This window comes from Lycium ferocissimum, chromosome 4 (assembly GCF_029784015.1).
Source record: "Lycium ferocissimum isolate CSIRO_LF1 chromosome 4, AGI_CSIRO_Lferr_CH_V1, whole genome shotgun sequence".
Taxonomy (NCBI): domain Eukaryota; kingdom Viridiplantae; phylum Streptophyta; class Magnoliopsida; order Solanales; family Solanaceae; genus Lycium; species Lycium ferocissimum.
The window spans coordinates 44,299,795-44,311,334 of record NC_081345.1 but is presented as its reverse complement, the minus strand read 5'-3'; the positions used below and the strand labels follow the sequence as shown (position 1 = coordinate 44,311,334).

At 33.5% G+C, this 11,540-nt stretch overlaps 1 protein-coding gene across 3 annotated transcripts; it reads left to right on the top strand.

The window, feature by feature from the left end:
* Positions 1 to 805: 805 nt before the first annotated feature.
* Positions 806 to 4,511, top strand: LOC132053211 (transcription factor bHLH123-like). Of its 3 annotated transcripts, none has more exons than XM_059445132.1 (7): positions 806 to 1,441; positions 1,576 to 2,128; positions 2,771 to 2,884; positions 3,313 to 3,378; positions 3,505 to 3,570; positions 3,729 to 3,779; positions 4,138 to 4,511. In XM_059445132.1, the coding sequence occupies exons 1-7, from the start codon at positions 1,110 to 1,112 to the stop codon at positions 4,156 to 4,158; spliced, it is 1,203 nt and encodes a 400-aa protein (XP_059301115.1). In that variant the 5' UTR covers positions 806 to 1,109; the 3' UTR covers positions 4,159 to 4,511. The 3 variants fall into 3 exon arrangements, with proteins under 3 accessions (XP_059301115.1, XP_059301114.1, XP_059301113.1); XM_059445131.1 differs by having other exon boundaries at positions 807 to 1,441; positions 2,774 to 2,884; positions 4,107 to 4,511; XM_059445130.1 differs by having other exon boundaries at positions 807 to 1,441; positions 4,107 to 4,511.
* Positions 4,512 to 11,540: the final 7,029 nt, after the last annotated feature.

Below are 11,540 nucleotides of genomic sequence, written 5' to 3'. Positions count from 1 at the left end.
TTTTAGCCACTTTGCGACGCATAGCCACTTTACGACGCTTCCAATGCCAAGCTATCTTCCAAACATCATTTGCTCTCTTACGTGGGTCCACAAGTGTCTCCAACGTCCTCTTCCATGCCCTTGAGCCATTAGCATCGATCATGCCCTTTAGGATCATATCAATGATTAACACAAATAAATGATTCAGCATAAGTTACGGGTTCGACCGAGTACATTTCTAGGCTTCTGCCTCTCTCCTCGGTTATATATATCTTCATTTTAAGGAATGTTTACGTCATCAGGTCATTTTTATCTGTTGTAGTATGTAATCCGTCTTATTTTCAAGATCACAAAAACCTACATTTTGAGGAAGCTTACATGTAGATATCTTTTGAGTGATCTGATAGTGTAAAAAAAAATTACACTGCCAGTTACGGCAAAGATAGGAGATGCAAGTGGGTTCATCTTAATCCCCTTTGCCGGAAAATTACAATGTAATTACAAAATTAAATTTATTTTAATGTGTATATTCTAGTTGAATATTCTCCTTACTTTCTTCATATGCTTTATATATATATATATATATATATATTTTGAATACCCTTAATAAAAAAATCTAAACATGCCACCGAGACAGTGAATATAACTTCACAAAAGATAATACCAGTAATTAATTGATGTTTGGCTAAGGATGGAATACAATATAATTATTGACCCTTCCATTTGTCTAATCACTCATAAAAAGCCAATCAAAATTTTGGTCATTTCTCAAAGTCTCAAAAAATTCCAAATACTATAAATAGCCAGATGAATTGAAAAGAGAAACAAAATTCATTTCAATTTTTATAAACATAGCCAAAAACCCCAAAACCATAAACCAATCCCCAAGTGTAAAGCAAAAAGAGAGTTCCAGAATAAGAATCTTGATTCAATACCACAAAGAAAAAGAAAAGCAAACACAAGAAGTCATCTCATTTTATAAACTCAATTTGCAAGACCAAAGAAAGAATTTTCTCTTCTTTCTAACATCTCTTATTGTTCTTTTGTCACCTCTTGAAAATCACGAAGAGGAAAACTGTTATCGGTATTGAAAACGTCCTTTTTCTCATTTTTTTTCTTGAAAGGTTGCCATGGCAGAAGAATTTCAACTAGGAAGTGGAAATTGGTGGGAAAATAGTGCATCCACATCGAGGAATAGGTTCGATAGTGGCTCATCCAATACTCCTACAACTTCCTCATCCACTAGTAACTATAGTAATTGGCCGACAGAAACTCATGTGGACATCAAACCTAGGACTTTCTTGGACTCCGGGTCGGTGTTGGAATCTTCTGGTGGCGGCGGAATTGGTGGTGGAGGAGGAGGAGGTGGCGATGGCGTTTTATCTTCTCATGATTCCAATTTCCAAATTATGGGCTTAGGCCTTACTTCTCAAGCACATGAATGGAACCACCAATCTTTATTGTAAGTACTGTTAAATTGTGTGACCGTTTCATTTGTAAGTACCTTAAAATCGTTACATAAAGTATACTTTTATTTACTTAATTATGTATGTTTCAACCGTCTTTTCTTTTTTTATCTTTTATTTTTTGTTGTAGGAGGGGTGAAAAAGCTGAGAGTGGGTTTTCTTCATTACTTCAACAAGAAGACATAAGTTCAAATACAAATAAGTATCAACAAGAAGCTAATTCTCATGATCAAGATCATCATTGGAGTACTAGACAAAAAATGTTATATTCTGGTAATTCTGAGGATTCTTCATCACAAATGAATAATATTAGGGGATTTTCATTAGATCAAAATAATCCAATATTTAGTCATTCATCAACAAGTACTATGTCACAACAAGGAGGACTCTATAATATTAATCCATCAAATTATGAAGTAGCTGATAATCATCAAGTGATGCATTCATCTACAACAAATTCTTGGTCTAAATTTCCTCAATTTCTCCGAACATCACCGCCGGAACAGCCGTTGCTACCGCCATCGCCGTTGCCACCGCCTCATAGCCAGCTGCATTTCTCAAATAATACACCTTTTTGGAATGCAAGTGCAGCTGCCATGAATGATCTACCCTCAAGTCTATTTCCTTCTAATTTGCATAATCCACAACTTCCCAATAACCCAATAGTGGATGAGAAAGCAAAGGTAATTGTAATTACATTTTTTTTTTCTCGTTTGGTATTCGGTTTCTGTTTTGGGATAACGATAAATTCGAATTCAGGTCGCATATATAAGGACTATTAAATGGGGAGGTGTTCCTACCAAAGATTTTTTTTTTTTTTTTCATTCCCAAGGTTCTAACCTGACATATTTGGTTAAGAGTAAAGAGATCTTATTTATCTCACCACTATCCATGGTGATAACTATTATTACTCAACTATACCATATCTCAAACACGCCCCCTCACATGTGTGGTTGATTCTTCTTCATGGCCATACAAGTGGAAATATTTTTTAAGTTTTTGGGTGGCGGTGAGATTTGAACTGGCCATGTCTACTTGTCCGCACTGATACCATATTGAATTGTGTAATCATCTCATCTAAAAATTTGAACTATTAAAGAGAAGGCACATTTATAATTATCACTTAAATATACTATGTTTCAACAGTGAGTAATTCATTACACACACGTAAATTTCAGAATTTAGAGTCCAACGAGTTCAAAATATATATAAGTATGACCTATTATATACTAAATTTGCATGTTATATATATCTAGGGTTTGCTTTTCCGATTGATTGATTCAATTTAGTACATGAAATGATTTTACTTTTTTCACCCATTGCAGCAGAATATGGGAGAGGTTAGGGAAATTAAAATATCAAAGAAAACTAGCAGTACTGAAACATCAAATAAAAGGCCAAGGAATGATCAAACTCCATCTCCTTCGCCAGCTTTTAAGGTATGTGTACAAGTATAAATTATATACAACAACATTTTAATTTTTTATCAATAACTTATTATAATGTACACTACAAGAGAACATGGAATTAGCTACGGCATTTGTCGGTAATTCCTAGTTAATCTGTCGCTAAATAGCTCCTCGCTAATTAGATTTTTTTTATAATCCGTAGCTAAATGAGATTAGCATAGGATTTTGCTATTTAGCTACGAAATTTTGTCCGTCGCTAATTTCATGTTTTCTTGTAGTGGTAATAACAGGTTTATTATTATTTTTATCATATTATATCATGTTTATCAGAAATCTTACCTGATCGCGCATATATATTTTACATTGTTAATGCGTAGAACTTAAAATCTTATTTATTTTATTATAGTAGCCATATGTTATTACTAGAATATATGTAAAAAGAATTAACTCATTCTCAGGTGAGGAAGGAGAAAATGGGAGACAGAATCACTGCACTTCAACAGCTAGTCTCACCTTTTGGAAAGGTTATAAGCACTGAGATTTAAAATTTTCTTCATTTTTTTTACTTAAGAGTAGCACTAGTTGTCTGAATTTACAATAAAAAAAGAAGATATTTTCATTCATTTTAATGAATACTTTTTTCTCTCCAGACTGATACAGCTTCTGTACTATCAGAAGCAATTGAGTACATAAAGTTCCTCCATGATCAAATTGGTGTAAGTTTATGAAGATTCGTTTCTTCATTTATTTTTGAATTTAAGTTATACATACTGACGATATAATAAAAATTCTTTTAGATTATCCGATTATATAATATTTTTTACGCCGTCAATATACAAATATTCATTTGTTTTTCTATGTAAATTAATTACAGGCATTAAGCGCCCCATACATGAAAAATGGAGCACCCATGCAGCATCAGCAGGTACTTAAAAACCCTACTCCATACATCTTGGAAAACAATTCATGTTCCAATTTTATGAGAGAGTTATAAGTTCTATGCAAGTACAGTGTAAAGATATATACAAAACATTAATCATATCATTTATAAGATATAATTACAAATAAGTTTCTATGCCTAACCCCTGCGGTTATAGCTTAAATTTTTTCTACCAAGGATTATGACGGGATGGATATGATTATTCTCTTTCACCCTTAAACAAATATTTTGAATCGTGTCCTGATGGTTGAAAAAATCCTAGTAAAAGATGCTTTTCTTTATAATGAACCTTACAACACTGACATTGTGCAGAGTGGTAATAAATTATCCGAGGATGCCTCAGAAGGAAGAAATAAAGATCTGAGAAGTAGAGGATTATGTTTGGTACCTATTTCGAGCACTTTCCCAGTAACTCATGAGACCAATGTAGATTTCTGGACACCTACTTTTGGAGCAACTTTCAGATAAAACAGAGGTGGATTCAAGATTTAAATGTGATGAGTTCGATCTTGAAAGTTCTTGTCACTGAACCTATTGCAATACTTCTGGCATCACGGGTTCAAAAGTTAATATTTGTTAAATTTAGTGATTTTTTTCTCGTTTAAGCTATATACATCATTAGAGTAAGAAATTTTACATTATTAGGTAAAATTTACATGTTATAGCGGCCGGTTCATTTTCAAGATTACAATTCTAAATAATGTAAAGTTTTATTTACACTAACGATGTATATAACTTAATTTTTTTTTTTTAATGTATATATTAATACTTCATTTCAAAAATGATGTGTTCGATTGAACTCATAGTGGACAAGTGGGGATCAAATAAATAAGAAAAAGGCTGATGATATGATGATGAAAAAGGGATTAAAGGAAATGGTGAAAGAGAATTAAAGAAAAGGAATGACACTTTAAAGGGATTGGGCCAGCTTAAGGCAAAATGCTGCAGCTTTTCGCCAATCTTAAGGACCATAGATATATATACACACTGTACACACACGTCAGTCTCGAACAAGTCGAAAATATTAGAAGTTCTATCATGAATTGACTAATTTTATGCTAATTATATGTTCCGCAACCATGCAACTTCTCTTTAATTTTGTCAGAATTTTAAATCGACAATTTGAGTAAACTCACACAGACAAAGTTGTATATCATATTCTTGTAATATAAGAAATAACTCATTAGTCTCAAACAAGTCGGGGAGCATTAGAAAATTTGTCATGAATTGATCAGTTTAAGTTGGTTGTTTGTTTACGGTAAAGGTAGAATCATTTTCTTTTATTCGAGCTTAGGACCAATAATTTGAGCAAATTTCGTACCACTATATTGTTGTAATAATTAAAGAGTTTTGATTAATTTAAGCTGGTCTATTACTTTTTAGGGAGAAAAAAGAGCAAATAAGTGTAATTTATTTAAGTAGTTTATACTCCAAAAGAATTTGTAGTTTCTAGCTAATATAGTTTGAAATGATTGGGATAAAGGAGCTTTTAGCTAATTTTTTGTATTTATTATTGTGCATAGGGAGCTGGCAGTACCTTTAATTTTTTTTTCATTTTTGAAGAAAAGAAATAAAGGAATAATCGAATTTTTCACAGAATAAAGCTGAGTGTGGACTAGAGATCAATTGACAGGAAATCTAACTTTTCATTTGTTTATATGTTGGAATATGTTAGTGGAAGTCAGAAGATTATGGCCCATGTCACCCCCCCCCCCCCGCCCCCAAAATTCTCATTCCGGACCATTGAAAATATTATTTTAGCTATATAATCCAGTTTTACTGAAAATTAGTAGTATAAGTTAATATAATAAATTTGTAAATAAAGTACGAGAGATTTTTGTAGAGATGTACATTTCTTTGATATTCAAATTATATACAAGTGATGGGCATATGAGATAATTTCATCTCTACTCCCCCGTTTTAATCTATACAATGTAATTAACTGAGCACGAAGTTCAAGAAAGAAGTTCATTTTACTCTTATAGCCACAGAGATGTCTATAACATATTTTAGACCACAAATTTAAAAAATCATTAAGTTCTGTGTCTATTCAAAATACCTTTACATAAATCAGACCGAAAGTGAATAGGTTTATTCATGACTTTCTAACTACTACTACTAATATTTGTGAATATACACTGCGTACATATTGCGTACTTATATGTGTAAACTTTTATAATGCTCCACCAAATAAAGTAGAGATAGATTCATAACTATGAAATGATAGGGAGACAGAAAACAAAACAACAGAAAGAAAGAGCAGAAATTGGAGCTATCATAGAAATGCTAAAATTGTCTAGGGTTTCTACCAAAAATCTATATTTTGGAACCTTTGTTAGACCGTATTTGCTTACTTTTGTGGCAACTTTAGTCGTCACTAAATGCACACAGTTGTGGCGACCCCCAAGAGTTGTCACAAAATTTTGCTTAGCATGGGAAGTACTTATTAATTATCTTAAGGTTGCCACTAAAAACATTTAGTGCGACCATCTCGGCTTTTGTCGACTTTAATCGCCACCCAACAAAAGTCTAAGTTCTTGTAGTATTTCTTCCAAAAAAAATCTATTTTATGGAACCTTTTTTTTTGTAGCATATTTGTTTATTTGTAACTAGTGGCGAGTTTAGTCGTTACAAAATGAACACTCTTTGTGGTGACCCCAAGAGTTGTAATTCAGATGAAATCATCAGAAGTACTTGTAACAATTCTAAGGTCGCCAGTAAAAACATTTAGTAGAGATCATCTCAGCATTTGTAGCAACTTTAATTGCCGCTAAAAAAGTCCGATTTCCTGTAGTGAGCATTCAAGAAATGCTAAAACTATCTACGGTTTTACAGGTGAATTTCACAAAGGTATACGTTATATGTATACCTTTCGATCTTAGGCAGCTTTTAGCACTGCCATCAAGTACTTGAGAATATTTATATTTTGAATTTCCAAAAAGCAAGGCATTAGCTTTGCTTAGAAGCATAAATGAATCCAAAAAGACATATAGTAGTATAATCCATAGCATCAATGCAATCATCATCATCAGTGTCTTCTTGGAAAAGTCAACTAATTAATTTGTTCTCAATGAAATACCACGAATTCCTGGCTTTTTGTTTGATTTGATTTCATAACAGGAAAAGCTGGAGAATTTGTTTTCAAATACACAAAATAATATTTAATCAGTCACAAAGATTCTTGTCCACTTCCTACTATTTTTTTTTTCTTTTTAACCATCTGGTACCTGATACTTATTGGCCCGACTAATTCAGATTTGCATATGCATAGGATTATTAAAGGAGAAAGCTTATTTACCAAGAATTTTTCCACTCACAGGATTAGAAACCGATCCCTCTAGGTATTATGAGTTTTGAGTACATTTAACTCTATTTATATTTTTTAAACTCTTTTATATTTTGTTTTTCATTTCATACAACAGAAAAACATATTCTAAGTCAGTCGTGAGTTTTTGAATATGTGACTCGCCCATGCATGAGTAAGCCGGGGCGGAGCTAGAGGTTGCAAGGGGATTATTTCGTACTCAAAGGTGGATCTAAGTTTTCAAGTATATGGGTTCCTATAAAGATTTCAAGTTAACACAAAATAATAACTAGGTTCACAATCAGCGAGTTATAAATATTTTATGGATTTCCAATAGAAATACACAGTAAGAACAAAAGTGATTGCTTTCCCGTGAACCCATATAAAGGCTATATCTGCCCTTGTAATCGTACCTCCTTTCCCGGATGTATACATTGTAGAATTCTCTTAATTTCTTTGTGTATTTATTCTTTATATTTTGAATCCCTCCGCAAAAATTCTGACTCCGCTAATATTTTTAAGCTCAAAAAAAGGGATAAGGCACTATTACCCCCCCAAACTATACCCTAAGTTCCTATGACACACCTTTTCTTTCCCTAGGTCCTATTACCCCCCTAAACTATTTTTTTCCTTAATTCTTTGCACCTTAACGATCGACGTGGAGGCTTATTGTACACTATCCCAATTATATTTGTGGATGTGTGATCACGCGCCTTGGGCCCCCAAGTCGGCTTTCTTTCCCCTTTTTAATTTATTGACCTTGGTTAAATGTTATTTACTTTTCCCAAAATATTACCCGATCAAAAATTTCACCCGAACCAAAAAATCAATTGATAAAAAACCTTCTTTGATCATTGAAGATTATATCCCAAAATCTTAAAATTCTGGCATTTTATAGAGTGGAAAAAAGCATCCAAGATCTTAAGTTCTTTGTTCCAAAAGGGTCAATTTCGCTCCGATTCAAAACAAGAATAGTGTTGTGATTTCTTCGGTGTTACAATTTGTAAATTCAAGGTCAGTTGGAAGGCTAAGTTTGCATTTAGTCCAAAGGTTAGTTCTTTACTACATTTAATTGGGGTTTTGTTAATTTAGGGTTTTTAAGGTTTGCGAGTTTGATGAATCGAAAATAGAATTTTCAAAATTTTTGATTACTTAGTTTGTTGTTATTTATCTTTGTTTGCAGTTAGTTATGAGTGGGTTTACATTCATAACTCTTAGATTGTATCATGGTGGGGACTTAGTGTTTGGAGATGATGATGAACCAAAATATGTTGGTGGGGGTAATGAGTGAATATGTTAATGTTGATATTGGATAGGCAACGTCTCTCCAATGGGAATGAAGATATTGGAGGATAACATTGACAACTCAATGGGTGCTCCATTGAATTTAATGGGCTAACGAAAGTTATGAAGTGATGATGGAAACAAACAACATAGTGTGTGTTTAAGAAAGATGGATGGAAACAAACAACATAGTGTGTGTTTAAGTACCGATACATTACATTATATATCTTTTGTTCTCTTATAATAAATTCAACTTATTAAATCTTCTTTTGCTGGACTACGAAGTCGAGAATTGTATCTCTTGGACCAAGAAAGATAATAAGATCCGTGATAATTGGTGATATTGGTTTCAAACCAACAAGTGGATTTGAAATGGAAAGGAACTAAATCAATCACAACTAGAAGGCTTCAAGAGATTAGAGATCAAGCGAGGGGCTAATGGTTCAAACAATGCAAGTCAAAGTACCACTCCTTCATTGCACAAGAGACCCGTGGAAGCTATAATGTTGATATCAAATGTTGATTTTGTTAATTTAGAAGTCTTGTATTTTGTTAATGTCAAATTGTTTTGTTCATGTTGGTAAAAGGTATTAGGATGTACCATTTTTTATATTTTTGAAACTATATTTTCTTGTAAGAAATGGTACCTGAATTCTATATTTATATGCAATGTTGAATTTCTGTTTTCGAGCGGTTTATGTGGTCTTGAATGTGAGTTCTATGTATTGGATGTTTGATGATTGAAGTTGATGTTTAAGTCGCTTTTGTTCAGATTTTGACGGACCAGATTTTGACTCAAAAGTTGATGTTAAACTGGTGCCGATTTTGGCTAAAAAACTGGTGCGCTTTTGGTTCAAAACTTGGCGCGATTTGGGCTCAAAGCGGTGCAGTTGGGCTCAAAACTGGTGCAGTTTTGTGTCAAAAAATGGTGCAGTTTTGGGTCAAAAAATGGTGCAGTTTTGGGGGTCAAAATCTAGTGCAGTTTTGGCTCAAAACCTGGTGCAGTTTTGGCTCAAAACCGGTGCAGTTTTGGCTAAAAAATGGTGCAGTTTTGACTCAAAATGCTGTGCATTATGACTCAAAATCTGGTCCATTTGAAACAAAAGCTGGTGCGATTTGGCTCGAAATCTGGTGCATTATGACTAAAAATCTGGTCCATTTTGAAACAAAATTTGGTCCATTTTGAAACAAAAACTGGTGCAGACTTTTAGTTATGTTTAACTAAAAGTCTGCCGGAGGGGGCAGACTTTTAGTTATGTTTAACAATAAGTACGCCGGAGGGCGTACTTTTAGTTATGTTTAACTAAAAGTGCCGCCGAGAGGTGCGAGACTTTTAGTTATGTTTAACAATAAGTGTTCTATGGAGAGACGGACTTTTAGTTATGTTTAACTAAAAAATCCGCCGGCGGGGGGACTTACTGCTTATATATATATATATATTATTATTTTTTACTTTTCAAGGTAAACTTTTAGTTATGCTTTAATTAAAAAGTATGCCCCACAGACATAACTAAAAGTATACCCATAAGGCGGAACTTTTCCTTAAGGCATAACTTAAACTTTGCCTTATAAGGCAAAATCTATGCCTTAAGGAAAAGTTCTTGTCTTATGGGGCATAATTTTGTTATGCCTTAACTAAAATTCTGCCCCATAAGGCATAACTAAACTATGTCTTAGGAAAAATTCTGCCTTATGGGGCGAGTTTTAGTTATCAGATCCGGCATAACTTTAGCTTTCCTTAAAGATTGTATGCCGGATCCCATACACTCCCCGATCCTCAACATTTTGAAACAAAATGTTGCTATATGTGATCTTATTCTGCCATAATTGACTCAATCAATAACAAAAGAAAATTGCCAAAATTGAAAATTGCCAAAATTTACTCAAATAATACCAACAAGAAAAGTAGGATAAACCAAACAAGTCATGCTTCATTATAATACCAAAATGTACTTTACAACAAAACAAATCTAACTTTAGCCTATCCGAGATCATTAAAGTTCCATTACGACAACCAAAATGAGGTTCTATTAGTACTTATGGCAACTTCATTTGATTTTTCTTCAAGTTGCCCATTTGGATTAAACCACTAAGATACACAACAAATACACAAACCATCAAACACCAAGGACCTGCTCTATTAAACCTACACGAGTTGCTATTCTTTTTTTCATTCATATCATTCTCTTTCAAATTACTCTTCTCTTTTGAATCTCCAAGCTCATCCAAATCATTCGTCTCCTCTTTTGAAACTTCACCTCATTCAAATCACCTATCTCTTTTGAATCTTCAAGCTCAACCAAATTGATGTTGAGATTATCATATTGAAGAATAAGACTTTCAAGCTCATCCAAGCGAATTTCATCCTCTTTTGAATCTTCAAGTTCAAGTGAATTCATGTTGAGATTATCAAACCGCATCTTAAAACTTTCAAGTTCGGCCAAATGCAACCTAACACGCTCGTAATTTTTCTTCTAACTCTTTGATTTTGTTCACCAATCTTGGAATAATAAACTTTGATCTTTCATCAACACTTTGCTTATCTCTCCATTTGAAAAACTTGCAATTGGTGGCACGAAATTTAAAGAATACAATCACTTCAAATTAACACTAACACTAAAATTAATCAACCAAATTAGAACATGAACACAAACCCATGTAGGCGAGGACAAGACCAAAATCTCCTTCCGGGATTGCGATCGGACGAAAGTACGCATTTTCGGCAAAATTCCATGTTTGCATCGCAACTTCGACATTGAGCATCGCATCTTCTTCATCCATACACAACTTATTCAACAAGCTATTCGCCATTCCTAACCCTAACATTTCATACACGAAATTGGGGAAGAAATTTCAAACCCTAAACTTGAAATTCGACATGAGAGGAGAAAAGATTAAGAATTTACACGATAATTAACTTACGATCGAAAATGGAAAAATTTGCCACCAAAATTAGCTCTTGCAAATGGGTGAAAATTTGTAATGGAGTTGATGAAATTAAGTGTGTTTTGGACGAAGTAGTCTTCAAATGGACTTTGGGAGTGACATGTGGTCAGTTCCCATTCGTTATAACCTCTCTTTTTTACTCCTTACGCGCTTAACATATGTGTTCGCACGCACTGGTCCACGTCAGCGTTAAAGGTGCAAAGAATTAAGGA

Bases quoted from the DNA above. Each gene is read 5' to 3' on its own strand.
- LOC132053211 (XM_059445130.1), top strand. From the start codon at position 1,110: ATGGCAGAAGAATTTCAACTAGGAAGTGGAAATTGGTGGGAAAATAGT. The intron at 2,129-2,770 runs GTAATTGTAATT...CACCCATTGCAG, and splicing joins TAGTGGATGAGAAAGCAAAG to CAGAATATGGGAGAGGTTAG. The intron at 3,780-4,106 runs GTACTTAAAAAC...GACATTGTGCAG, and splicing joins CACCCATGCAGCATCAGCAG to AGTGGTAATAAATTATCCGA.